Below are 27,822 nucleotides of genomic sequence, written 5' to 3' on the forward strand. Positions count from 1 at the left end.
GCGTCGTTATGACCCACCTGGGCTGTTTTCATGACCTGGTTAATTCTCAAAAGACCAAGGGCCGCTGCTATGATCAGCCTCAGTTTACAGGAGGGAAAGCCGAGGCCACGGGGCCGCGACGGGCTCAGAGCACCTGCTGTGAGGGATGTGCCGGCAAGGACAGTCTCCTGTGCAGGGGCGGCTGCTTGGCTTCCCCCACGCGGGGCGCCCAGGGCTTCTGGGGGGAAGCAAAGGGAAGGATTTTAAAAATTCACGTTCACTCCCGGCTTGCAACAAGAGTCTTCCAGTTTGGACGGAGAAAACCGTTGCATAAACCCCAAAGGGCCAAACTGCCCTCAGCCGCTGGGCAGAGGAGCAGGCGGGGGGGGGGTGGGGGGGTGGGGTTCTGGTGGGGCCGCGGGCCCCTCAGAACGAAGAGCGGCTCCGTGGCTAATTGTCTGCGCTTTCGAGATACAATGACCCTGTTCGTTCGTTTGTCTGGTGTCGTGACTAATACTGCGCTGGTTGTTTCTAGCTGCCTAGTTTCAAAAATGCCAAGACCTGACCTCATTCCGAAACGGGGGCGAGCCGCTGGCGGGCGTGGGCCACGAGGGGGCGCCGCTGCCCCGGGTGGCTGGTCCAGGGCGCCGGGGCTGGGAGGCGCTGCAGGGCCTGGGAGACCGGAGACCACAAGGCAGGCCCGGGACACCCGCTGCGCGAGCCGGGCCAGCCAGGCTCAAGCAAAGAAAGGCTGAAGTGCCAAATACTCGAAGAAGACGAAGAAGTCGTGCCTGCTTCCTGGCACGCACCTGGGTTTATAAGCTGCAGCAGGTGCTCGGAAAGGATGTCGGCTGAATTTCCTCGCACGGCACAGACGGTCGCCCGGTGCTCGCTCGGTGACAGACCCTCTTCAAACCGTCTGGCGTTTCCACTTCGTACGAATCCCTGAAGCCACACAGAAATTGATACTATTTTCAGATTTTATTTTATCGCATAAACATTCTGAAGAATAACCCTTTGAGCCCTTACGTCAATGTTCTATATAAACTTTTTTGGCGGCACGTCTCTTTCCGTGGGGCCACTTGCTGGGAAGGGGGTTCTTCTTGGAGTGGGGCTCATGGACAGTGTGCAGCGCGCAAAGCGAGAGACTGGGCGGTGCCTCTGTGGCCAGTCGGGCGCTCGGCCTGGCCGTTGCTCTCGGGCGCCATCAGAGTGCTTTGACGCGCGTGCCAGGGTCAGATGAACATACTAGTAAGTATTTGTAAGTGTTTCGTTGAAGAAGTGCTTCAGAGAGCAGGCGAGACCGGCTCTTCCATCCCTTTGGTGAGTGCGGGTTGTCCATCCCCCTCCCGTCCTCTGGACGCTGCCTCTGACAGCCAGGGCTTCCTGCCCACGATGGAGTCAGGATAGTTCCCAGGCGCCCTACCACCAAGCGGCAGTGCCCTCAGGACTTGCCAGCCCCGAGGTGGGCGGCGCGCAGGCCACGGCGAGGGGGACGCGTGGACTCTGGACGTGTTCAGCACAGTGCCGCGTGCCAGAGCCTCCCCCGCGACACCCGCGTCTCACGTCAGTGTCTCGTGCTGAGACGCTTCCGTGACGGCTCCCGCGGCAGCTCTCATGTCGTCTGGCCGCGAGGATGCCAGGCCGCGCAGGCACGGGATTTTGGGCAGAAGTCCGAGGCCCGTCCAGGATCATTGCAGTCTCCGTCCCTTGTGTTTGATGCAGAAGTTCTGATCGTCTTCACTGAATTGCTGACGCTTTCTAATGAGATTGCAGCATCGGGGGTCTGCCTCGTGCACATCTGGACGCCCCGAGATGGAGACAAAGCCCGCGTCCATGGCTGACGCCTGGACAAGGGGGGCTCTTCGCACCCCACGCCCACACTGCCCGCTGTCCACCTCTCACTCCCGAGCCCTCTCCCTGGTGACGTGCCTGTGGGTGGTGGCCTGAGGCTCTGTGAACCTCACAGTAAGGTGCGGGCAGCACCTGCGCAGTTTCCTGCTGCCTGGCTGTCTGCACCCCTGCCTCGCCCACATCCCCCTTGGAAGGGGGCACCCGTCTGCCTCTGCGCCACTTTGAACCAGCACTAAACCTCCCTCCTTTTCCAAACCCCGTGGGGACGAGGAGCCCAACACCCCAGAGAAGCCAGCGCCATCACCGCCAGGTGGATGTTCAACCCAGGGCGGGGTAGGGGTGCAGTTCCTCGCCCCGCACCCGCACCCAACTTCTGACCTGCCTGTCGTGTTGGGGTGAGACCCAGTCTGTCCCCAGGAAGCCTTGCATTCCCCTGGAGGAGGTCTTCGGTCTGGTTCATGGGGTGTCAGAGTCGCCCCCACACCGCCTGCCTGGGCCCAGCTGAGACCGGCGGGATGGGGTGGGCAGAGGCCCCGTGGGCGGCCCGGCTGTGTCTGCGCGGCGCCTTCTGGAGCTCGCCAGGGGTTTTCTAAGGGACGTGAGTCGAGGACCAGAAACATGGCCCGTGGCCGGGAGTGGCAAGGGCTGGCCAAGGGCTCATACCCCGTCGCGGGACCCGGCGCTTCCCACGGCAGAGCCCAGGAACAGGGCGGGCAGCTGGAGGCTGCGGAGTCACCCGTGCCGGCTGGCCCGTGACCAGGGATGCGCCTCCGCACCACAGCCGGAGGCAGGAGGCCGCGGCGAGGGATGTTCGGGAAGGCAGCCTCGGCAGGAGAAAACCTGCTGTGCCTTGAATCCCTGACAAGGCCATCTCTGCAGCAGCGGCTTCGCTTTCATGACCAGCGAAGGTTTCCATGCGATCAGCCGTTGCAGCTTGGCGAGTGAGACTCCCCCGGGCTCTGCAGAGAGGCCGGCCCTCAGCAGCCTCCCTCCGTCAGCGAGTCAGTCCAGCCCATCCCGGCTACCTGCCTCAGTCCAGCCCATCCCGGCTACCTGCCTCTCGTTGCCAGGAGAGACAGCATCGGGGGAGGGGCTGGGGGGTTGGCGCAGGTGCCGGCGGCTTCCCAAGGATGCGCTGGGTGGACGCCACGTCCTCTCCCTCCCTAAGCACATCGGGACAGAAGACCCATTTCTTAACTCCCTACCAGCGTTTAGGCCTTTCCGCCACCCAGTCATTTTCATGACCAATCCTCGGATTAGCCTAGAAAATTCCTCAGCACCCCAGCACCGGCTCTGTTCAACACCAGCCCGTGGTCCACGCCAGGGCAGCCCCGAGCTGTGCCGCGGCCGAGGCTCACAGGCCTGCCCTGGCGGCCCCGCTTTCCCGCTGGACTGTCCCTAGTGGATACTGCTCCTTTGCAGTGACCGGCCAGTTGCAACTTAACACTGCATGTTCATTGCAAAAGACAAAAAACAACACCCTGCCAAAGTGAGCGCAGGCCCAGCATGGCAGCCACGGTACCCTGGAGGCCGCGGTGCAGCCAGGAGCCCTGAGAACTGGCGAGTCACCCTCCATCCCTTGAGAACCACGAGCTTCCTGGCACCCAACACTGGCTCATACTCGACCTAATATCCCCAAGGTAGTGGCCACGCGGAGGAAGGGCTGCGCTTGCCAGCCGCCGCGGCCAGGGCTGTGCTCAGGGAGCGCGCATGTCGGGTTTTCCACTCGTCACTCTCCTTGGACGTCGGGCAGTGGGTGACCCAGGAAGAAGCAGGGGAGAGGCGAGGCCCCGCCAGCGGCCTCTATGCAGGCGTCGTCCTGCTCCCCGAAGCCAGGCCGTCCCCTCGGCCTCACCACAGTGCCCAGGTGAGGTCCCCAACTGTGGACCGATGGCGGCAGCAGCAGCTGCCCGGCGCTCGGTGCTGCTGGGCCCGCCCCGAGGCCCCCACTCTTGGATTTACATCACCTCCTGGCATTTGGGAAATGTAAAAATAACAGCCATATAAATAACCGCGTGACCTATGAATTATACGGCAGGAATGGGTCTCGGGGCCAGGCCGGCCTGCTGTCGAGGTGTTGCATGTCCAGCTAATTATAGGAGCGGCCAGCAGGCCAGTGCCGGGGCAGGGGCGGCCGCGGTCCCCCCCAGGCAGGGGAAGAACACAAGGGCTCAGGTTGTTCAGCCTAAGAACGAGGGCACGACCCAGTTTTCTGTGCATTTGGGGTTCTGAAAACGCCGTTTATATCGTCATCTTTTCAGCCTCACTGTGGATGCATTTTCCCTGCTGAGCACATATGTTGGGGGGCTGCCCCCCGTCTGCTGCTTCGGCAGGCCCCAGAGGCGACTTTGCCAATGCGCTGCCCAGGCCATTCCCTCCAGAAGCAAAGCCACAGGCGGGAGGAGGCCGCCGGCCCCTCCAGCAGCAGGTGAAGGAGGAGGCGAGACGAGGGCCCAGCGGCCGCCGAGGGCCGTGTGGAGCGGGGCCCCCAGCCGGCCGCGCCTCCGAGCCAGGCGTGATGGTGGCCGCCCCCCAGAGTGGGTCGGACCCGGGCCCGGCGCGGACGGGAGTCGGCCGGCTCAGACGCAGCGCGAGTGCGAGAGCCACGTGACCCTCGTCCCCCGGCGGCCACGGAGTCCACGCTGGCCACCGAGGATTCGCTCCCTCACCCCAGTAGAGCCCCCGGGTGGGCGCGGGCAGCGGAGAGACGGGCAAGGGAGGCCTCGCAGGTGGTGGGAGCCTGGCAGGTGGAAACCAGTTCTTGGCTGCAGTTTAACCCTGTGCTCGGGATGATGAACACATTCTTTCAACGTCAGGAGCAACAGCAGAGGCGCTGACTATGATTTCAATGCATCAGCCGTCTCTGAGAGGGTGAGAGGGCAGCTGGGACTCGGGGTGAGTCTGTACCCCCAGACTGTGGCCCGGTGAGGGGCTTCCTGCTTCCCTCCTGGGACCTCCATTTCCCTGAGAACAAAACTCCATGGCTCCTTGGTGCCTCCCAGGACCTGGGGTGTCCTGTCCCTCCAGGGCTCAGCCTTAGGGTGCTCTGAGCAACACCTGCTCCGGGATCTTCACCCTCGGGGGAGCCTCAGCTGCTCCATCCTCCCGCTCTGAGCCTACACCCTGCAGTGGCGACCCTGACCCCCAACGCAGGCAAAGGCCACCCACTGCCCCTGCTCCCCCCGCAGGAGCGGCCGAGGCTGCCATCCCTGCCTTGCCCAGCTCAGGCTTGTAGCCATGGCGTGCAGGGAACATGGCACCCGCTGCCCGGGCCCCGCTCAGCATCGCACGCCAGCCCTGGGTGTGGCACGTAGCAGGCGCTCAGCACACAGCCCAACAAAAGAATGAGAAAAATAACCTGGAGAGAAATGAAAGCAAGTGTGTGTTGTGTCTTGAGATCACTTTAAAAGCAAAGCTGTTTGGGGCCTCCCTGGTGGCCTGGGGCTGAGTCTCAGGCTGTCGCTGCAAAGGCTCCTGTCACCGCCCGAGCCCATCCCCGGCCAGGGAGCTACCCACATGGCGCGGCAGACCTCTCCTGTCTCCTGCTACTCCCCTCAGCAGTGGATTTCAGTCCGTCTGCCTGTTCTGTTCCCACTCTGTCTCTGGTGAACCCTCTCATCCCCGCACCTCTGGCCTGCACCCCAGCTCTTGTGTGCATACATAAATAAATCTCAAAAAAAAAAAAAAGCAAACCTGCATTTACTCACTTTCAGATGATTAAAAAGAAAAACAAAGCACAGCAAAATAGAGCTGGCCCACTCGGCCCGATAGCTACTCAGTCCTAGACGGTCTGGTAGCGGCGCGTGGTGCAGAGCCGCAGAGTTCAGGCCACGGGTCCTGCTGTCCCTTTCTCCTTGCAGGCGGCTCCGGCCGGGCTGCCGTCCAGGGCAGGCTCGGGAGCCACAGGGCCCTCGGGTTGACGTGGACTCTGCCTCGGTGGCCAGGCTCGCCTGCTCCGTCTGCGCAGCCTGCAGCCTCCCTCGGCCCGGGGCGCCCCTGTCCTGCCCGCCCCCTCCCCGCCTCGCTGCTCCCCCCCGCTCCTGCCTAGAAGTTAGGCCGCAGCCACGCGTGCAAGCCCTCGTAGGGCGGCCGTGGAACACTCGGTGTCAGGGATGCTCACTACGCCGCGGTATTCCCCGTCCATGTTCTAGTCAACGCGTTCAGTACATTCATCCGAAAACACTCATCTTTCCTAAATCCGTTTTAGGTTTTGAAACCAACATGAACCTGACCCTCCGAGAGGACCCTGGGACGGCGGAAATCACGGCAGAAACGCAAGACAGGAACGCCAACAGCCACGGGGCTCACCTGGCCAACGCGCTGTGCCGCGCCGTGGCGGCGGAGAACGGGAACCCCCTGCCCAGCGGTAAGCGCGGCGGGCATGGCGGCCGAGGGGCGCCCGCTCCGTGGCTGTCCGGGGAGAGGGACGCAAAGCAGGCGAGTGAGCTCAGAGCTTAAGACCCGGCCAGTAGGGCGCGAGTCACGACGTTCGCCTGCGGCCGTCGTCCGCACCGCGTTGGTTACGCGGCATTAAAGTCATGCTCGGCCCAGGCGACTCCGCACAGATGCTCGGGCGCCTGGACCCGTGGAGCCGGGCTACGCGAGACGCCCGCTGGGGGGGACGTGGACGCTCTGACGGGATTTTTAATTCCGAGAAACATTTCTCCTCTCGCTCTTGAAAGGTAGAGGGAGGATGACACTGAGAGCCCAGGGGCCGGCAGCGGCAGGGTCTTGACAGGAATGGGGGGCTGGATGTGTGCTGTGCAGCCAGCCTCGCGCGCACGCAGCACCCCGATAAAGGCTGAGACAAAGGCCTGTCTCTGTCTCTGGTGAAGGGTCCAGGGCTTCCAGGGGGGCTGACAGGGCTCCGGCAGCTTCTCTTTGAGATCGTCCAGAGGGGCCGGGCTGCAGGTTGTTTGTCTGATGTGAGGAAATCGTCCTGGCTGGACACTGGACAGTCCAGTGGGTGTGGAAGGCAGGAGGGGCCTCTGAGAGAGCCGGTGCATCCTGAGAGACAGGACGTGGGGGACACTCGCCCGGGCCAGAGGCAGCTGAGAAGCCACTGTGCTGTGGCTGCCTCCTGGGCGTGGGGTGCTGGACGCGTGCAGGGCCTGCCAGGACTGGGGCCAAGGCCTGAAGTGTCCACCCTGAGAGCCAGATGAACAGAACCATACTGGGTTTTTATTTTTTAATATCTTTGAAACATTAGTAAAATCGATGACTCTCTTGCAAGGGTGACAGAAATATAGAAAGTATACGCATGCCCCTGAGTCCAAGGACAAAAGCGAGGGCACAAGTACAGATCTTACAGAAATTTTAATAATAATAATAACAACAACAACAGTTCCATGCCAAGATAAATCTGTGAATTTAGATAAACAGACACTTCTAAAATAAAAATACAACTATCCAAAATGGAGGAAAGAAATAGGAAAACTGAATCTGTGTGTAAATATGAAATTAAGGGAATGTTTCACTGAATACATTCTGCAGGGAAAACGCTAGACCCAACTGGCATTTCCGTCACGTTCTTTCAAAAGTCTAAGGATGAGATATGACAGACAGTGCTGCACAAACTCCTCCAGCAAACAGAACAAACGATAGAAAAAGAGCCCTCCCCGTTTGCACAAATAGTCGCCTGATTTCTGACAGAATTCCCACTGCAGGGCAGCGGGGGAAGATAATCAACTGATATCCCTGTAAGAGACACAATGAGACTTGACCCCTACCTCACACTATACGCCCCAAAACTCTGTGTGTCTTACAGATCTAAATGTGAAATAATAAAAATTATAGAAGAAAATACAGAAGAATATTTAACACCTGAAGCAGGCAGGGAACAAAAAGGCTTCCTAATTGGAATACAAAAGAGTGTTGACCACAAAGAAGAATATAGTGAGAGAGAGAGAAAATGTGTTTCACCTGTTTAACCAACAAAGGTTCGTATTCAGCATTTACTTAGGTTCAAAGCAAAAGAATAACCAAATATGAAATTAGACGGGAGGGACACGAGTAAGCACTTGGGCCTGTTGAGAGAGCCCAGCTTCAGCGGCAGTTACAGAAAAGCAAGTGAAAGTCGGGCCGGACCCCACTGCTCACCCTGTGGACTCGCGGCGCCTGGCAGGGGTGCGGGGTGAGGCGCGAGGGATGGGGCAGGGGGTGGGGGATTCCTGCAGTAGTGAGGACGGTGGTTTCGTTTTGAAAAGACAGATCCAGTAGCAGCTTGGAGAGAGAAAGAGGGGAACTTCTGGCCGCGCTCTTGTTAGGTAACTGTAGTGACAATCCCAGAGATTAAAGAAAAGGAAACCAAACCCAGGGAGGTGGAGGAAGAGAGAGGGAGGAGGGGCAGGTCTCAGGGAGTCCTCGGATTCCGGGCCGGGGCGGGGCCGAGCCTGTTGGGCCCAGAACCACCTGTGGCTGGTGCCCGGGGAGGCGGGAGAGGATGGCTGTGGGCAGAGGCTGCTGAGGGCCGTGGAACAGGCCCCCCTTTGCGTGGGAGAGCCTGGTAGCTGATGTGGTCAGATCAGCCCGAGCCCCTGCAGTGAGGCGGGCTGTCCTGTCGGCAGGGTGAAACACACAAAAAATAAACAAATCAGAATGAAACGAAACCAGAGGAACAAACCCTCCTCGAGACGAACGTGCATGATCTGGGGCTACTTTCCTGGAAATTAATAATGTAAAGGGATCGATGTCCCGGGGTCTCCAGCCTTCAGCATGCAAGGAGCATGGGCCGCAGCCTGCCGGGTTGCATGGACGCGCCTTGGCGGACACTGCGAGCTCGTGTCTCCTGGACCCTCCCGGGGATGGTTGATACTGTGGCCGGCACCGCCCGGAGCCCAGCACTCACTGTCGTTCACGATGGAACAACACCTCAGAGCCATCGGACCTTGCTCTGGGGACCACCAGGAGACCCCCGCCCCTGAGGACGACCCACGCTGGACAAATAGCGGTCACTGCGGACGTCAGCATTCCGTGGTGGCTCTAAGGGACCGTGGGTGCCTCACAATGCGCAGCCACGTGCTCGCTGAATCAACACGAGGTAGACGTCGGGTCACAGTGAAGCTGTCATTGAACCCAAACTAGCGTTATTTTCTGGGAAACTCCTCTCTGGAATGCCAGGATCTGCACCTGCCTCCGCTGCCCAGAGATAACGCGCTGTCGGCCGGGTGCTGGAGCCCGGCCGTGGGTGCAGGCCGCTCCCGCTCGCCGGCTGCTCCCGCGCGGACGGGAACACAGACGTGGGTCTGTCGGGGGACTTAACTCTTCCCTGGACTCAGGGTTGTTTAGCGTCAGCATGGAGAACGGTTTTGAGGGTGAGGGTGTTTTCGTTATATCGGGGGGGTATTGGAACTATAAAGGGGTTTATTTTGTGGGGAAATACGTTCTGAACATTTCGGCGTGTTCGATGTGCGGTCGGACCCGCTCCCTTGCTGCTCAGTGACTGCACTTTGTGGCTGAACGTCAGGGAGTGGCAGTTAGACAGTCGCCCCATTCGATTTTGTGTTCATCATCCCGTGGAGACCGGCTCCTTTCTGTCCGCCTGTGTCTCCTGCCGCACCGTGAGGGCTGTTTGTGGCGGGAAGGGGCTTGCCCAGGGAGGGACTTGGTGAGCCCTGGCAGGGCTGCAGCTCGGTCGGTTGGGGGTGCGGGCGCCGTGGCTAACATGGTGCCCCGGGGCGCCCCGCCGACTCTGGGGGCGGCCACTGGCCAGGCAGCCTCCGGTCCCGCCATGAAGACGCGGCCACACGTGCCCCGCAGCTCTGCTTCCTCCCCGGACTCCGTCGCCTCCGGCCCCTGCTGCTGTGTCCGCCCCAAGGCTCGTCGCCCGGAGAGCCGCGCCGTCCCCACAGCCTGGCCGTCCGCGCCGTTACTGGTTTTGCGCAGCAGCGGGTGGACTCGCCAGGGAAAAGCCCTTTTGGGAAGCCCGCCCCACGCGCCCGTTGCCTGGCAGCATTCTGACGTCGTCTTTGAGATGATTTCACGGGCCGCACTTTGGGATAATTTCTGATTGGATCACACGCAGTTCAGTGTCCACACCGCGTTGGGCAGTCGGGGCTGAAGGTGCCGGAACGAAGCTCAGACGCTACGATTCCCAGCAGGTGCTTCACCCTGTGCCGGCTCCAGGCCCCGCCCGAGGCCCCCACCCCAGGCCCTGAGCCGCTTCCGCCCCGGGCCCAGGTGCCTCAGCCCCCAGGGGGCGTCACGAAGGACCTGCCCTTGGGGCTGTTTCGGGAGCTCAGTGTGTGACGCCTCCTCGTGGGACGCTAGCGCGCCCTGCTGCCTGTGACGCACACACACACACGTGTACACACGTGTGCATGATGCGGGGGCAGTGGACCTCGGGACAGGGGTGGGGCTCGGGGAAGGTGTGCTTCATGCGTTGGCTGGCGCACTGAAACACTGTGCCTGGAGAAAGGCAGGAGGAAGCCTGGCAAGAGTTGGGTGCGCATCGGTCAGGCAGGCATGGCTCAGGCACCTGCTGCGTGCAGGCCCGGCACGCCGCACGGAACAGGAGGGAGTGAGCAGCCTGGTGTGCAGAGAGAACATGGCCACACGTGGCCTGTGTGTCAGGAGGACACGGAACAGAGCTGCAGGGGGTCCGGTCAGCCCCGGAGACGGTGACCTGCTCCTTGTCACTACCTGGAGGAGGAGCCGGGGTGTCTCCACGGGAAGCATGGGGTCTCCAGAAGAGACACAATTCAGACAAGAAGGGGCCCCTTCCGCGAAGATTTAGTGTCTGTCGCCTTCACGGGAGGGAGGCGCTTGGCCGGCCGTGAAGCAGAGGGCGCTCAGGTCAGTGGAGGGGGCTCCGTGCACGAGGCACCGCACGTGGGGAGACCATCTCGGGAAGGGTGTCCTCGTTGAGAGGCACCGTCTGCGACTTCAGGGAGACAAACCAGATTGCACCACCCCTGAGGCCAGGAGGGCAGAAGCCCGTGCGGACGCCCACAGCCTGCGTCCCGCGCTCCGGAGGGCGCCGTGGGGGCCGGAGCCGAGGCCGAGGGATTGAAGAGAGGTCTGAGAACTGGAGCTGACGGGGGCCAGAGCACCTCAGCAGGGGCCGCGGGGGCTCATTCCTGGCGGGATTTGGGGCCCAGGGCCGGGGAGGGTTGCAGCCCCTGACGATGGTGCGAGGACGGTGACTGTGCCTTGGGGACACGTTCTGAGGCCTGCGTCTTCGGGGAGCCCACCCTGGGGACAGCGCCGAGCGACAGCCTGCACTGCGTGTCATCTGTCCTCTGCCCTGCGTGTCATCTGTCCTCTGCGTGTCATCTGTGTCATCTGTCCTCTGCCCTGCGTGCCTGTGACCCTGGTGTGCGCTCCGGGATGAAAAGCAAACGAGAAAAGCAGCATTTCAAGGAAGGTGGCGACGCGGGGATTATTTATGGCATCAGAAGGGAAAACACAAAGAGAGCTGGGAAAGCTCCGGCCGCGGGCGCGTGTGGAACGCCGCGCCTTGAGCTGAGGACAGCACGAGCGCAGGGACAGGTGGTCAAGAGCGGGGCACAGAGGTCCAGTGTCAGAGAGCCGGGGCCGCAGCAAGGGACGTGAGGGTGGGCGGGCGCGGGAGCATGAGCGCAGGGCGCGGCACCAGCCTCCACTGCCGCTCCCTGAGCTGATGCGGGTCCCTGCGGAGGGCGGGATGTTGACGTGCACATTTGAACTCAACGGGACAAAACCCAGTGCCGCCCCCTCCCCACCCCGTCACCCCGCTCTGCAAACTTCAGATAAGCCCTCGGGGGCCTGGGTGTGGACTTCAGTGTCTTTCCAAAATCCCGTCACCCTTCTCCAGGGGCCCCCGGGCTGGTGCACACCCTGCTGGGGGCAGGATATGCCCCCGGGAAGTGCCTCCGGGCGGGTAGGGAGGCTGAGTGGCAGCCCCTCCCGGGAGAAGGGGCACAGAGCCTCCTGCCTCTGTCTGGACCCCTCAAGGTTAATGATGCAAGCTGGGGGGAGCAGCAAGGTCGGGGTCTCCGCATCCCGCAGCTGGGGTCAGCGGGGCTAGGAGGCGTGTCCCCCGGCTGGGAGGCGTGTCCCCGGCTGGGAGGAGTGTCCCCCTGGGAGGAGCTCCCCCTTACCAGTTAGAAACTCGTGCTCAAGAATTTACGGGTGAAATAAGTGATTTCTGGGATTTTTCAAAAGATCGTGACAAGTACTTGCAACAGAGCTGAAGCAGGACACTTGGACCCTGCGCGCGGGTGGCCGGGCGGCCGCGCCTCCCTCCCTTCACGTCCCCAGGACGTCTTTGCAGTAAAAAGGCTTGAGGCGGGTGATGGTGAATCAGCTACGCGACTGCGGTCCCGGTGGCCTGTCTCTGAACGCCTGATGATGTTGACTGTGATTATTGTTCCGCGGCTATTCGCGAGCTCGTTAATTTTTATACATGGTCTTTGCCAATACTTTGCAATCTGCGGGTGGGTCCATTATTTTGATTTGCAGATTGTTTTAAGAATAATGTCTGCATTTAGTGTATTTAAATGTTCTGTATTGTTCTGTTTTCATTTGCATTTTGTGTTCGGGACCCTTCTAGCATGAAGGCCGGTGCTGGCACAGGGGTGCCCCTCAGGCCTCCCGCCAGGCCTTGCGCCTGGCCCCGCGTCGGGGTGTCCGTCTTGCAGAAGGACTGCGGCTAACACGGGAGCAAAGAAAACGCTCTGTTGGCCAAAAATAAAAACATCTGTCTTCAAACCTCCTTTGCACTTCGAGCTTCCAGCAGCTCACGCTGCTGCCACAGTGACCCCACGAGGCTCTCTGCCCAGGACTCCAGCCCGGGCTCCTGGGGAGACGCCTGCCGGCACCCAGGCTCCCCACTCCCTCCTGGGCCCCAGCCTTGCACTCCCCCCACTGCCACCCTCACCGCCTCCAGGGCTGGGACTCGGGGTACCGTTGGCTGTGGCTTGGTCTGTGTGGATGGCAGCTCCCCACCTCCCCCTCGTGGGATTCCACCCCCCACCCCGTGTGAAATGATGTCACCTGACTCCTAAGCCTAGTGCGTCCCCTCTGCCTTCACAGCCCCCACCCCACAGGGAAACCAGCCCCGTCTGTCAGTCTGTCAGCCCCAGCGCCCCCCTCCCTGTCTCCCTTCCTCGCCCCACACTCTCATTGGAGGAGCTTCTGTCCCGGAAAGGTCTCGCCCCTTCAGTACCGCTCGGCTCCATTTTTCTGTCCTCTCCCCTTTCATGAACTGAGGCTGTGGCTCTCCGCCGTGGCACGTGTCCTCGGGGAAGCGCGTCACTCCGTGGGTGCTCCCGGTGGCTGCTGCGGCGCGGGGTCCGCCGGTTTAGACAGTTGTGATCGTCACGCACAGCCTCGTCTGTCTCCAGGACGCGCCGTCGTGTTAACCCCTCTCGTGCCCCTGCAGGTTCGCCCGAGGAAGACCGCGCCGCCCGCTTGTGTGTGAGCAGCCAGGCCAGCCCCCCGTTCCAGAGGCCGCGAGAGAGCCACAGCTCACAGGTAGGGCCTCCGCGCGCGCCTTGGCGGTGAGAGCGGGCGAGGTGACCAGACGCGGCAAGTTAGGGGGGACGGGACGTCCCACTCACTCTCTCCGCCGGCCCCGCCCTCCCCTTCTCCCAACACCCACCTCCTGCTGGTCTCCGAAGAGGAATCGTTGTCGCAGACCCCAGCTCAAAAGCGTGGGTCCTCTGCCCCGAGGGGAGAATCCAGCAGGCGCAAGGGCTGCAGCCGGGCACCAGCGTCCTTCTCCTGCTGGATTCTGTTTAAACTTCTCCTTTACTGACAGTCTTCCCGAGGGGGCTCCGCGCTCCGGGCGCTCGCAGCCGGCGGTGTCAGTGGTCACCGTCGTGCTCAGGGAGGAGCTTTGGCCCCGGAATTCTTCTTTTTATGAAGCTGCAGGACAATATTCATCGTGTCAGCCATCTTCAGAAAATCGTCCCTGAACCCTGCCGTGCCCAGATGCGCCCACGAAGCCGCTCTCCGGCGAAGGGCCAGCTTCCCTCTGAAGGCCGGGCGTGCCCTGATATTGCCAGCTGAGATCTTCCTAAATGACACTGATGAGCTAGAGAAAAAAATCAATAATTTCAATCTTAAAAATAAACCTTGCAATAGGCCATCTGCTGAAATCACTCACACTGATGCATGGCCCTGAAATAGAAAGAAAACGCTGATTGGAGATAATAATAGATCGCCCCGGCTCCCCTCGGGCCCTGGGACATGCGTGGCCCTCACCTGTGATCTCTGCAGCTGCTCCATCGCGGCGGCCCCAGGGCCCGCTGGCTGGGAGTCCGGGCGAGGTCCGCGGGCGCAGACGGCTGACCGCCCCGCCAGGACCCCGCCCCCGAGCTTCTCTGGGGACAGGACGACTTTTGAGAGAAGACCTGGAAACAGGCATCTCCGTGACTGCCCCTCTCACCTTCCGTGGGTCTGGCTGAGGAGAGGCCGGGAGGTGCCAGGAAGACCGCCCACCGCCCGGTCTCCACGGGCTTGTTTGGAACCCCAGCTCGCTCCGCCCCAGCCCCACGCGCAGGCTTTCAAGGGACAGAGGCCAGGCCTCTTGACCTGTGGGCAGCACGGGGTCTCCGGTGCCACTGAGGGCAGAGCAGGCGCACTGGGCACGCGCATCTGGGGTTCTGCTCTCGCAGTGAGATGGGGAGTCTGTGAGTCAGACCTGGGCAGATGGGCTGGCAGCCGGAATCACACGTTGGCTAAATACTCAGTCCCTCTTCGAGGATGTCTGCATTGTGAGTAGCATCGTCAGTGCTTTTAGGGAAGGTGCGTCAGGAGACGTTATTGGAGGCAACGAAAATGAACATAAGAACTAGACCTAGTGACTTGCCAGAGATCGCGGGGGACTTCAGAGCCCACAGCTGGACGAGCTCCTGTGCCCTGTTTCTGCGAACAGACTCGCCACGACCCACTGAAAGGGATGGCGGCTTCCTCTGGTCTTCTCAGAAAATTGGAAGTTTCTGGTCAAGGCAAAACTCTCAGGGGCCAGGGTGGGCACATGAGCTCTCAGAGAAGGGGCTCCCCTGCCCCCTGCAGCTGGACACGTGTGCGGAGATGGCCTCACCACAGTCCATCTGTGACGTGGGTCAGGAGGCGACGGGCAGGGCCGGACGGTGCGCTGCGCCACCTGCTCCCTGCTGCTTGCACCCTTGCCGCTTCTGTCGTGGCCCATCCCCTGCCAGGAGCGAAGCGTGCCTCTGCCGGCGGCGTCCAGAGCTGCGTCTGTGTTTTGCAAAAAAGAGTTTTGACTGACACAAGAATTGTATTTATTGGTATTCCCCCTTCAGTTTCTATCCAGAGGAATGACTTTCGCATAAAGCACAGAAACGCGTTGCTCTCAGCGTGAGTGTAGAACCTTCCTGGCCCGGGCAGAGCCTTGCTGGATAGTAGTGGTTCTTTGCTCAAGATGCCCAACACAGAAAGTGGGGCTGATAATAATTCTTTCCCATCATCACTTTTTATTCCTTGGCACAGCATAGCACCTTCACACAAGTGTAGCGAAGATGACGCTCACTTAAAGATTAAAAGCCGTGGAAGCTGAGACACAAGCCGAACCCCAAATCCTGTGTTCACCTCTGCTTCTCTGGGGTTCCCCGCCGTGAACCGTCGGGGTGAGGACCAGGGGCCGCGGGTCTGCTGGGAATCCCGCAGCGGCCGAGGGGCGGTGGCCGGCCGGGCCCTCAGAGCTGGAGTCTCATAGGTGGGGAGCCAGGACAGGGCGCGGCCTTCGGCTGCGTTTCTGACGTGAATGTGCCTTTACCTGTGAGTCTGCTGCTCCTCAGCAGCCTGTTCGGCCGCCGTTACTGTTCCCTGCAGTTCTGCGTTCCTGCGCAAGGTCAGGACTGCCCGGTCAGTCAGTCAGAGGAGCCAGACCTTACAAGGCGCCTCTCAAATCAGCCAAGAGCAGAAAGCCCGGTCACCCTGGGAAGGCGACGCATCACGAGGGATGACCAGGAACGCCCGGGGGGCCGAGGACCGATGTTGGACCAGGGACCCCGGAAGCTGATCAGTGGAAAGCTTTGTTCATAAGATGGAAACCAAGGCCGGGGAACTGCGCTCGATCCCACAGACAGCGCTGAGTCATGGGAGCAGATGGCAAGAGGCTGGGGGCAGACTCTCAACGGACACCAGAGATGACAGAGCACATTTTCCGGTGCCCCCCCTTTCCTCCCGCCCTCCCTCCCCACGCCGCTGCAGCTGTGTGATTGTTCTGTCAATGCAAAGGCCGGGGTCTGGCTCTTCGGGGCGCCCTGCCACCTGCCTGCTCCATGGCTCCGTTTGTCAGAGCGGTGCTGCCAGGGCAACGTTTACCTGCCAGGCTGCCCGAGACCAGGAGAGCCGCGGGCGCCGTTGGCCTGACGCAAGGCCTGACGCAAGGCCTGACGCAACCCCTTTGAAGTGGTTTAGGGCCGGGGCGAAGGGAGCCTGGACCGAGAAGGACTTGGTAGCGCGTGTGCTGTGCCTGCAGCCCTGCTGACTCAGAGGCGGGAACCTGGCACAGCCCCGCGTTATAAATAGAGCAAAAGCCAGAGGCCCGGCGGGGAGGGCCTGGGAGGAGGGGGTGGGTAAAGAAAACGCCCAGTGCTGGCCCTGCGTGAAGTCGCCGGTTACGCCTCCCTTTAGGGGCCACACCTGACACTGGAAAATGAGCCGTTTCTTTCCCACTCGAGTCCGGCCTGTCTGCGCTCACATCCCCACAGTGCTGGGCCGCGCCCACCGGCGGCGCTGTCCCCTCGGCCCCCTCCACAGGGACTGCACGGCTTATGATCTTGGGTTTTTTATTGTGGGCACTTACATTTCTTGCCAGACATTTTTTATGTTCCTTTGTTTTTTGTTTTTTTGTTTTTTTTTTTGTTTTTTTTGTTTTTATTATTTTTATTTTATTTTTATTTTTTTTTAAAGATTTATTTATTTATTTACACAAGCACTGGGCACAGTCAGAAGCACGGGAGGGTGAGAGAATCCACCAGAGCCAGAGCGGGGAGCAGAGCAGGCAGAAGGACCGAAGGACACTGCTGAGGGGAGCAGCGGGCGGCAGGAGAGGTCTGCGCGCCATGCGGGACCCTCCTCCGGTGGCCGGGGAGCAGTCGGGGATCGAACTGGCGCTGCAGAGGCTGCAGGCAGCTTCGCAACCCAGCGCTCAACCTCCGCACCACCGGGGAGGCCCTCCTTTGTTTTTTTTAAGACCATAAAAACACGTCGTTAATACCTCTCCTCTTCGGATAGTCATTGTGAGAAATCTTGGATGGTCTCTGATGAAACAGGGGCAGCCCCAGGCCCTGGTGAGATCAGGGCTGCGTGGACACAGCGTCCAGGAGAGCGGCGGATCCGCGCACTGTCCCACGTCGGGAAGCACGTTGTTCCGCGTCCGGCTCACTGAACCAACCTCTTCGTCGTGTCACATGTGGAGGAAACGAGCTTGCAGGGCACACGCGAGCCCGGCCTCCTCTCATGCTCACCCGGTCTGCTGCGGCTGCTGGAACACACTGCAGCTGCGTCGCAACGGGGCTGCATGAAAATCACAATGTGGACGTTTAGTTGAATGGTTAGGCTCCTCCCGAGCTCACGCGGACCCGAGGTGGGGAGCCCCTCCAGGAGGCCATGCCTCAGGCTGCCAGGCGAGCCGCTGGGCCGGGGGGCTCCAGCAACTGACCCCAGGCTGGGCCTCCAGGGACGCGCGGACTCGCTGCCGTGAGTGGGCTTGGTGGTGAGCCTTAAACGGTGGCATTTTCCACAGAAAAGTGTCCCTCACTGGGTGGGTACATAGAAAACTGTCACATAAAACACAGGCAAACCTGAGATTTTCTCTGCTTCCTTATAAAATTGAGCTGCTTGCCGGCAGCATAGCTCTGCTAGCGAAAGCACCGTTATCAGCGAGGAAAGCAGAAACTTAACAAGTGCTCCGAGGGAAAAACCACAGTGCCCATTCCGCGTCCCAGGAGGCCGAGGTGGCGCGCACCTGGGCCTGCTTACCTGCCGGGGAAGGCGCCGCCTGCTCGAGGCCTCGGCTGCGAGGGCGTCCTCCCAACGGGAGATTCTCTGTTCTTGGCTACTTCCGTTTAGCTTTCAAATTACAGAAGAAAAGAAGTAGGGGAGAGTCTGTATTTGTAGATCTGAGTTCTTTGGCACATGGCAACTTGAAATCACCATCTTGGTTCTGACCTGAGAAGTAGGTTCTAGAACAGGTGAGCCTAGCACTGGGAAGGGGGCCTGGGGTCGGTCACGTAAGAAGCCCAGATGATGAAGGCCAGGTGCGTTCAGGTGGGCGTTATGGGCCTGCAGGTGATTTTTGTTATGTGTTTCAGAAAGGCCTCTAGCCTGCCAGTGAGCGTCGTGCGTGTATCCCGCGGAAGCGGGCACCCGCGTCGCCTTGTTCGTGGGGGTGGAAGGCGCCTCCTGAGAGCAGGGCACGCTGTGAGAGTCTAAGTCGCGTGGGGCCCCGCGGCCTTCCCCCTCTGTAGTCCTTGGAAGCGCCTGTGTGAGCTGACGGGCACAGGGAAGCTCCTGGGAGATAAAGCAGTTGGCACCTACGATGGCCGATGAGACTAAAGGTGCCTGAACTTGCATGTGGACTCTCCCCCTTGCTGGAAAGTGAAGTGAGCTTGGGCTTGAAAAAAGAACTTCAGTGTCCAAGAATGAAGCTGATGATACTTAACCTGCTTGTTTCACGTGCTTATGTGCATTTACCAGAGTAATTAAATGTGAAAGTGCCTTAAGAATGTAAAGGGGGGGCCTCCCCGGTGGCGCAGCAGTTGAGCGCTGGGTTGCGAAGCTGCCCGCGGTCTCTGCGGCGCCGGTTCGATCCCCGGCTGCTCCCCGGCCACCGGAGGAGGGTCCCACATGGCGCGCAGACCTCTCCTGCCGCCTGCTGCTCCCCTCAGCAGTGTCCTTCGGTCCTTCTGCCTGCTCTGCTCCCCGCTCTGGCTCTGGTGAATCCTCTCACCCTCCCGCGCTTCTGACTGTACCCAGTGCTTGTATAAATAAATAAAATAAATAAATAAAAATAAAATCTTTAAAAAAAAAAAAAAGAATGTAAAGGAGGGGCCTCCCCGGTGGCGCAAGGTGTTAAACACAGCCTATGAAGCTGTCCGCAGCCTCTGCAGCCCAAGTTCCATCCCCGGCCAGGGAGAACCCACATGGCACGGCAGACCTCTCCTGTCTCCCCGCGGCTCCCCTCAGCAGTGTACTTCGGTCAGTCTGCCTGTTCTTCTCCCCACTCTGTCTCTGGTGAGTCCTCTGACCCCCCACGCCGCTGGCCTGTACCCCAGCTTTTTTGTGCATAAATAAATAAATCTTAAAAAAAGATTGTAAAGGACTGTCGTGGTGATGGTGTTCAGAAGCGATCTCCGAGGACTCAGTGGCTCTCCGTGGGGAGTGTTGTGGAGTGGTTGGAGCACTGCAGCCAGTGTCCGGGGTACACGATGGGCTGGCACGTGATGGGATGTCCGGGAAGCTGCACTAATGAGTGAGGCCAGACACGCTAAGACACACAGGCCTGGCGGCTTGGACAACAGGACGGCAGAGGCAGCAAATATTTCTGAAGGAGCAAGCAATGTGAGCGGGGCCGTTCTTGGGAGAGGTGGGGTCTGGCGAACTGATTGTCTTCAGTAATACCTCTGACGCTTGCGATGAGGCTCCCGTCACTCCCAGATGCGTAACTGAAAGGGAACGTAGCGCTCTTCTGTCTGTGTGTCCAGAGGATGGATTTACGGCTCCATATAGCCCCTGCTTTGCGCCCCTGTGTTCTAACGCGCCACCTAAGTAAATGTACCCTGAGTGTGCATCATCGGTATTTGTCATGATCCACTTATGGTAATGCTGCCACATCTTTTTTAAATGAATTGAGGAGAGAGGGCAGATCTCAGACAAAATCTATATCCCAAATGTCAGAAATTAATTACGTGGCATGATGCTCAGTGCAGTCATAAATTTCTACTTTATAACTTTCCATTAATCTGAAGAAACATGCGTTCGCTCATCAGTCCATTTTTATGCATAGCTATGAACTTAAAACCGATGGCAGAATGAAAATAAATGCCCATTTAAGTTATATTAGATGTGCTCCAATCTAATGTTGCTTATTATAAAGCAAGTATAGTCATCAATTTTTTAATAAATAGAAGTGGAAGATAAAGTTAAGATCCTCTCCTCCGCCTCACTGCAGGTAAAGCCAACCTCCCAGCAGAATTAGTAACATGCCTTTTCTAGGCTACTTCCCCCTTTATTTAACCCGTAGGCAAAAAAAGGAAAGAAAACAGCAAGAATGTACATGATTGGATAGCTGCAATAAACTTTCTGAATTGGGGAGGATCGATTATTTACTTAAATCAGAAATGCTGTTTTTGCTTTCAGATTCTTTTCTTGATTTTCTTTACAAGTATGGAAATAGACAATTCTTCAATCAAAAAACACAATTTTTTAATCCTATTTTGTCATCCCTTCAGGATCTATTTAAAGAGACTTTGGCTCTACAAACTGTTTTTTAATTTTTCTTAACCATTATTCTTTAAGCATCTTGTTAGCATCCAGTGAAAATGGGATTTGCATTTGAAACACTCATATTCGCTATTCAGTCAGCTGAGAGACTTCCTGCTTTCACCTTCCATAAATGTCAGTAAATGCCTCTTTTCACCTTTGGGTGAACAGTCAATAGAAAAATCAATTCAGTGACAAATGAAGAGCAACGTGATTTTACATATGAATTATTTAGCAAAGGCTATTTTTATCCTGAAAGGGTAAGACTTAAGGTAAGAATCAGCAGCAAATTATTAATCTACATTATTATTATAATTCATAGAAATACATATCCACAGGGGGTGAGGCAAATTTATATCTCATTTTTTAATTAGTTCATCGCACAGGAGCCTATTGATGACACAATAGACAACCACTGAACATTGTAAATAGACAGACGCGTAATAAACCGCATTAAACCTCCTGCATTTCCCTCTGGGCTGTCGAAGACGTAGTAAAATTAAAGGTTTTTTTTTTTTTTTTTCAGTTGCATCGTTTTTATTGAGGCAATGTTGGTTTAGGTACATGACTTTGGGGTACAGGTTCTCGCTACCACACTGCTCCTGCCACCCAGCCCGGCACCCCCACCCCTCCACGCCCCCTGAGTTCTGCATCGGGTTTCTGGGGCCTGTTTGGGTTTGGTTTGTCTGCTCTTCTGCGTGGTTTCTCTGCACCCCTCCGAGGAGCGCGGGCTTGTCTTTCTCCTTCGACCCCTCCCTCCACTCCCGTCCGTGTCGTTGCAAGTGGCGGGGGCTCATCCTCCACCTCCCGGGAGTGAGCGAACGAGGCCCCGGCGCCCACATCAGGCCTGGCACACGCATGCGCTCGTCTGCACAGCCCAGTGAACCCCGTCTTCGTGGCCAGTTGGCGTCTGGGGACTCGAGCCCATGCAGAGTGCTCACCGGCGGGCGCGGGGCCGCTCCCACCTCTTCTAAATATCAGGTCGGCAGGAGCTCCTCCGTAGCATGAAACCAGGCCCCCCACGCTGCGATCTCGGGGTCCCATCCGCGGTGTCTGGTGCGGCTGTTTTCTCGGTCACTGTTCATATGAAGGTCTCCACCAGGAAGTGAGTCTGCACCTGAGCCCCTGCGCGTCTGTTCCTACACGTGGGCGCTCGCAGGGGAGAGGTCGAGGCAGCCCTGCTCAGGGGTGCCAGGTCATCTCTTTTTTTTTAAATATTTATTTATTTATGCATCCAAGGGCTGGGGTGCAGGCAGAGGTGCAGGGGTGAGAGGACTCACGTGCTGCAGAGGCTGCGGACAGCTTCACAGTGCTGGGACTAACCCCTTGCGCCACCGGGGAGACCCAAGAAAGTGCTTTCTAATGGCTTCTGTGCACAAGGGGCACCTGTTATAATGTACTTGGGGAATTCGGATCTTTTCAGTAAACATTGAGAAGCTTTGAAGGGTGGACAGCTTTTTTATTTCCCCACACAGGGGAGCAGCAGCTGAGCGCTTTGGGGCCTCGTGTGCCAGGAAGCCCCCCCACCCGGGGCCCCTAAGCCTCTCCCTCTCAGCGGCTCGTGCCTCTGCGGGCCCAGCCTTCACAGCCATCTGCCCCGAAGCCCCATCCCAGGCCCACACTTGGCCATGGTGTGTCTTGGGCCATGGTGAAAGCTGCTGAGGAGAGTTTGGGGTCGAGAAGAAGCGGATCGGACATGTCCTGTGCTCAGGTGAGGCCAGGTGGGTCTGAGGGTCACGTCCACGCGCTGGACTTGACTGTGCCGGCGTCCAAGCTGCGGGCGGGGACCTCCCAGGCTCGTGTTCCTCTTCTTGCTCTGTTTTAGGTTCATGGAGCAATTACGATCGCGCATTCCCGCACATGAGCGTGTGAATTATCTGCTCTTTCACGCTTCTTTTTTATAGTTTCTCTGGTCGGTAAAGCACACAGCCTTGACTATTGCATCAAAATAGATTTCGCCACTTTCATCGTTTTCTTAATTGATGCTAGACGCTCAGGGCTTCTGAGCTCGGGTAAGCCCTCCTGGCGTCTCCTTGGACACGGTCTCTCAGAGAGCGTAAGCCTCTAATTTCTGCTTGCCCAGGAATTTGTTTCCAGGTGTCCTTAAATCTCTTGAAAATTTCCACTTTCTCATCTGGGATCGTTTTCCTTTGCCTTAAAAAAACCCACACTAGCTTCTGATGACAAACATGCTCACTTTCGTCTGTCCGAAGCCACCCGTGTCGCCCTTCTGCTGGGGGCCGGGCCGCCGAGGGCAGAGCGGTGGTGGAATCACATCCTCTCGGCCCTTTCTCCCGCGACCCGCCGCTCTCGGGTGCCCAGCGCTTCTGCCCTGGCCCAGCTTTCACTGCTCGCCCGGAAGAAATCTGCCTTCTTCCTCCGGACTCTTAAAGCCTTTTTCCTTGTCTCTGTCTTTTAGCAATTTTAACCGACCTGCTGTGTCCTCTGTGGCTGCTGGCGTGTGTATCTTCTGCTGAGCTCCTTAAGTGAGCCTGCTGGTGCCGTCGCGCGCTCTGGAAGCATCTCTGAATGCTGCTTTGCGACATCCCTCTTATCTCTGCCGCGACTCGAGTCCTTTTATGTCTGTGTCTGTCCTGCTGTTGCTGCGACTCGTCCATCCTTTTCTCTGGCCCCTTAAACATGTCATCAGAGGCGTTTGAAAGTCTTCATCCACTAGCTCTAGCCCCTGGGTCACCCGGGAACCTGGTTCATTTTTGGACTGTGGGTGAATTTCCTTCTCCCTCACGAGCACGGCACCCGGTTGCAGGGGAGCAGCCTGTGCGAGCCGTCCAGGTGCTGACTGTGCTGTTTCCACCTGGGACTCTGCCCCCCTCTTAAGCTGGGGCTGGGGAGTGGCCTTGCTGCAGCTGCCACCTTGGCGACACGGGGAGCTGTGCTGGAGAACTGGTCTACCTCTGGCTCTCCCTGACGCCCACTGGATCCTTACGCGGCTGCTCTGCTCCTCAGCTCTGGAAGATCAGAGGTGGCCTCGCAGTCCTCCTCAGAGTTGCGGGCCCTGCTCCCAGCCACAGGCCCCGGTTGGTGTCAAAACCTGCAATCCTGAAGCTGAGGCCAGTGGGTGCCTGAGGTGGTCACCACACTGCTTTGGAAGCCCCTCTGCCGCCATAGGAGGCCCCGCTCTGCTGCTCCCAGCCCCGACCGCAGAGCCAGGCAGCCACGGCTATTTGGGGAAATAGCCGGCCGTGCCGTGTTCTTTCTCTAACCGCAGGCAACTCAAATCCTGCTGTGGCTTTTCCTTCTCCTGGAAGTTTGCTGTAGCCCAAAAAGCTCAGAATTGACAGGCGGGAAAAGGCCGTTGATAATCACCTGTTCACGCAGAAAGGGTCTCTCCGTGGAGAGCTGTAGTTTCTCTAGTTCTCGGTTGTGCAGGAGCTTTCTGATGTTTTAAATACATGATTTTATAATTTCTCCCTCTTTCTTTCATTTTGCCTCGAGCAGTCACTTGCGGTGGCTACCGTATCCTTGATTTGTGTCCAAATAGATGGATCTGAAGTCGTGGCACCTAAAGATAATGTTTCTGGAAGTTTTGGGACAATAATCAGTTGAGGCTGAGATGTTCCCCACCCATTAGGACCCTCTTGTAAGAGCAGGCCCAGGAGAACGCTGTCGAGGCAGTCACTGCGTGCTGACCGTCTGCCGGGGGCACGTGCACAAACCTTCCATGGCCACAGGTTAAATGAGCCTGCGTCGAAATGTCACTGCATCCATATTTTGATTTGGCTCAAACCCCATTTAGACAGCGAAGGAGAGCAGCAGGGGAGTGGGCCTGGCCTTGGCATGGCCAGGCGCTGGGCAGTGGTTATGCAAGGAGGCGCCATGGACTCAGTCCGGAAGGGCTGCGCGCCAGACTGCCCCTGCCCCTATGGCCATGTGACTTTGGGCGCGCGACGTGCCCTCCTGGAGCCTCAGTGTCCTCACCTGCAAGCGCTGGCGCTGCCACGTGGGCCTGTGGGAGGATCGCCGTGCATTTGTGGGGAGATTTGAAAAGTGCGTTGCACACCCTGCGCCTCGCAGTGTCCATTAAATGGGTCACTGTTATGCCCACTTCAGCCCACCCCTCGGCCCTTTCCCTGGTGGCAGAGCCCTCGGGCTCTATGGGCCCAGCAGACCCGTGGCCCTAACAGCTGGTTCTGCCGCAGACCCGGGCACCGGGCTCACCCTTGACCGGGGTAGTCCTGCCTGTGCCGGCCCAGTGGCCGTCTCGGAGGAAACAGTTTCTGTGTTAGTGTAGCAACGGCCACTGGGCAGCGCGAGGTATTCAGATGGGGCCACCTTCCCTTCAGTGACAGTGGCTAGATGGAGATGAGTCTAGAATGGGGTGAGACCAGAGAAACCCAAAGCGCCCGTCGCAGACAGACGCACCTGCGATGACCCAATGGAGAGAAGGCTCAGGGAGTCATGCAGTCGGCGCGTTGGTGAGGGCCTGGCAGACAGGGCGCCCTGGCACTTGCGGGAAGAGCTGCCTGCACCTGTGCAGCTGAATTCACAGAAGATACGGAAACACCCCAAGTCCCATCACTGAATGCGCCCCGAAGCTGTAGTGGAATACTACTCAGCCATGAAAAGGGCTGAGACCTCATCATGGCAGCAACATGAATGAACCGAGACGGTGCTGTGCTAGGTGAGGCCAGACGGAGAAGGACAGACACCGCGAGTCAGCTGTGATGGGACACGCTAGACTTCGAGTGATAAGGCTGCACGCCCCGACCTACACGATGTTTTCAAACAAGATTATTTCAAAAAGAAATGTCTAGAATAGGAGTCAGTGGCACAGACATCATCCCTGAGGCCAAGGGCCCGCTGCCTTGGGGGGAGCCCCTGGGCCACATCGCAGGTCCGCTGCGGGGTCCCCGTGTCTGTTCTGCTCACCACCCGGTGCGCAGCCTGGCGCCCACCCTGTGGTCTCCCCAACAGGCGCCCCGAGGCACCCAGGGCACAGGCGGGTCTGCGGGTCCACCCCGTCCAGCCCCCAGCGTCCCGCTGTCCCTGGCGCTCTGGGGTCCGGGGTGACGGTGTCCTGTCCTCTCCTCCGCAGGTCATCCAGCAGCTGCGGCTCTCGGAGAACGAGAGCGCGGCCCTGCAGGAGCTCCTGGACTGGCGGCGCCAGCTGTGCGAGCGCAGGGAGGACTGGCCGCGCGTCCTGCCGTGCCCGGAGCCCAGGGCCCCGCCCCCGCCGCCCTGCAGGAAGCCGAGTCTGCTGAAGAAGCCGGAGGGGGCGTCGTGCGGGGGCCGGCTGCCCCCCGAGCTCTGGGACAGCAGCATCTGACCGCCGGGCACCTGGCGCGCGCCCCACCCGGGGTCTCCAGGCTGTGTGCGGGCGGCCGCCCCGCAGTGCAGGGAAAGGCGGGCGGGGCGGGCCGGTGGGCAGGCGGGGCGGGCAGGAGCGAGGGCCTCGGCCAGCACAGTCCGCGGCGCGCGGGCCCCGTGGTCAGCCTCGGCAGGTGGCGCTGAGTCTTCGTGGGTGTCTGTGTTTCAGTGGAATCCCGCGCCCGCTCCTAATCTACATTGTATGACGGTGTTTTATGACCTTCTGCGACCCGTGGTGCTCCCTTTTGTCAAAATACAGTTTGGAAAAAACGATTTCTAGAACTTTCGTCACCTCACACCTTTTCTTAAGCCTCCAGCGCTTCCAGATCGCCAGGCCCGCTGCTGTCTCAGCTCCGCCTGCGGCACCCCGCGCGCGCGCTGGCCCAGCCGGGTCCTGGCCCCCGGCTCCTGCCTCCACCCCCGACCCCCCGACCCCCGGACCCCGACCCCCCACCCCTGGCCCTGGGCACCCGCCAGACCCCAGCGCCTCGGCCGCACCCCGCCGGCGCTGCCCTGGGGTCCCGCTGCATGGTTCCCCCTGTCCCCTCGCCCCCAAACCGCCAGCGCCCCTTTACCCCCGCGCTGCTGTGGCCGCGCGAGTCTGGGGCGCGGGGCAGCCGCGCGTCGCCGCTGGAGCGTCTTGTTCTCGCGCCTCCGCAGAGGCCGCGCCAATAAAGGTCCGACGCTGCCCGGCTGTGTCTTGTCTGTCGCTGCTGCCCGAGCGCCCTCTGATCGCGTGGGGGGCGCCGAACCCCGCGCCCGCCTGGCCGGCTCTGGCTTGGCGCCCCGGGCTGGCGCGGACGGCGCGGGGGGCGGGGGGTGTCCTCCCGGGGAGGGGCGCCTGCGTGGCCAGGGCCTGGCGGGCGAGGGCGCGGGAGGCTGGTGCTTTGCGGGTCCGTGGAAGGCATGGGGAGGGCGCGCAAGGCCGCGGCTGCACGACTCCAGCAGGCCCCGGGCAGGGAGCGCGGAGCGGGGAGCGGGGAGCGGGGTGCGGGGACTCGGCCCGGCTCCGCACAGCAAGGGCAGCCCTTTGGGTCAGCGAGGCCCAGAGCGGAGTCACCCCGGGGAGGAGCCGTGGGTCCCCCGCCCACGAGGCCAGCCCCGCCGCGCTCCCCCCGCCCCAGCCGCGGCCCTTCCCGGCTCTGCGGCTCCCGGGGCGCGCCCGCACCTCGTGGGCTCTCGGTGGGTTTGCGGGGTGAGCCACGCGCCCAGCGACCCCGCGCGAGGACGGCCAGGCCTGAGGGGGCCGCACCCTCCCCGCGCTCCCCGCGCAGAGGGGGCAGGATGGGCCTAGTTCTTAGCAGGGATTGTCCAGCCGAAACCCTCGGGCTAGTGAGGAGAACGCGCCCCCGCGGACGGCCAGCGGCCTCCTCACACCCCCAAGTGGCCTCTCGCCGCGGTCAACAGCCGAGGAGCGCGCGGAGGGCGGCCCGGTGCGCTCAGGGCGGCGCGGCCCCCACGGTGTGCGGAGAGAGCCCGAGACTGCGCCCCGTGCCCCAGCGGGGCGCCCCCAGGAGCCCCGGGCGCGAGGTCAGAGCCGCTGGCCAGGCCCGCCCGCAGCCCCCCGACGCCCCATTATTGTGGTTTCGTGAGTGTCTCTAAAGCCCAGATGCTTGGTCAGACTGTGAGGTTGGGTCCTTCAAAGGCGGCCTCGGCCCACGCTGGCCTCCTGCTCACTTTGCTGACTTGAAAAAATTCCACCTTTACCCAAAATACCGCTGTTCTGTGCGGGGACGTGAGTCTGATCTGATGTCATGTGCCTCTGCGGGTCACTGGAATACAAGAAGGTTCTGACCTCTCCTGGCAAGGACTCCTTGGGGCAGAAGCTCCCTTAGCCCCGCTGTGCGCAGGGGCGCAGCGAAGGGTCCCCTCCTTTCCCGCCAGTCAGGACACCCCGCCCGCACCCCAGAGCCGCCTTCCCCGACACCAGCTGCTTCAAAGAGCCTCGTTTTTGCCCAGATGACGCTTTCCTGATGTCACCTCTTAGTTGCTAAAGTCTAAAGAAAATGAAAGAGAATAAAACTATAGAAAAATCCCAAGGGCCAGCGCAGGCGCCAGAGAACAGCGGAAGAAAACCAGGCTCACTTTCAGGTTCTGATCGTCTAAGATCCCGGCAGACAAAGGGCGGGACCCAGGCCGGAGCCCCGGGAGGGCAGGAATTCTCCTTCCCAGCTCCGCTTCCCCCCGGCCAGCCCCGGGTTCAGCCCCAGGGGTCTGAGTGGT

General features: G+C 59.9%; 1 protein-coding gene across 1 annotated transcript in view; it reads left to right on the plus strand.

The window, feature by feature from the left end:
- The window catches only part of MYO16 (myosin XVI), a gene marked incomplete at its 3' end in the record, with an annotated part of 208,207 nt that extends 182,649 nt beyond the window's left edge, over window positions 1-25,558 (plus strand). The window contains exons 32-34 of the mRNA XM_084235962.1: window positions 6,041-6,199; window positions 13,196-13,287; window positions 25,328-25,558. Coding sequence (XP_084092088.1) covers window positions 6,041-6,199; window positions 13,196-13,287; window positions 25,328-25,558 — 482 coding nt within the window. The remainder of the gene's footprint in view (window positions 1-6,040; window positions 6,200-13,195; window positions 13,288-25,327) is intronic.
- Window positions 25,559-27,822: the final 2,264 nt, after the last annotated feature.

This window comes from Talpa europaea (assembly GCF_964194135.1).
Source record: "Talpa europaea genome assembly, chromosome: 6".
NCBI classification, from domain to species: Eukaryota; Metazoa; Chordata; class Mammalia; order Eulipotyphla; family Talpidae; genus Talpa; species Talpa europaea.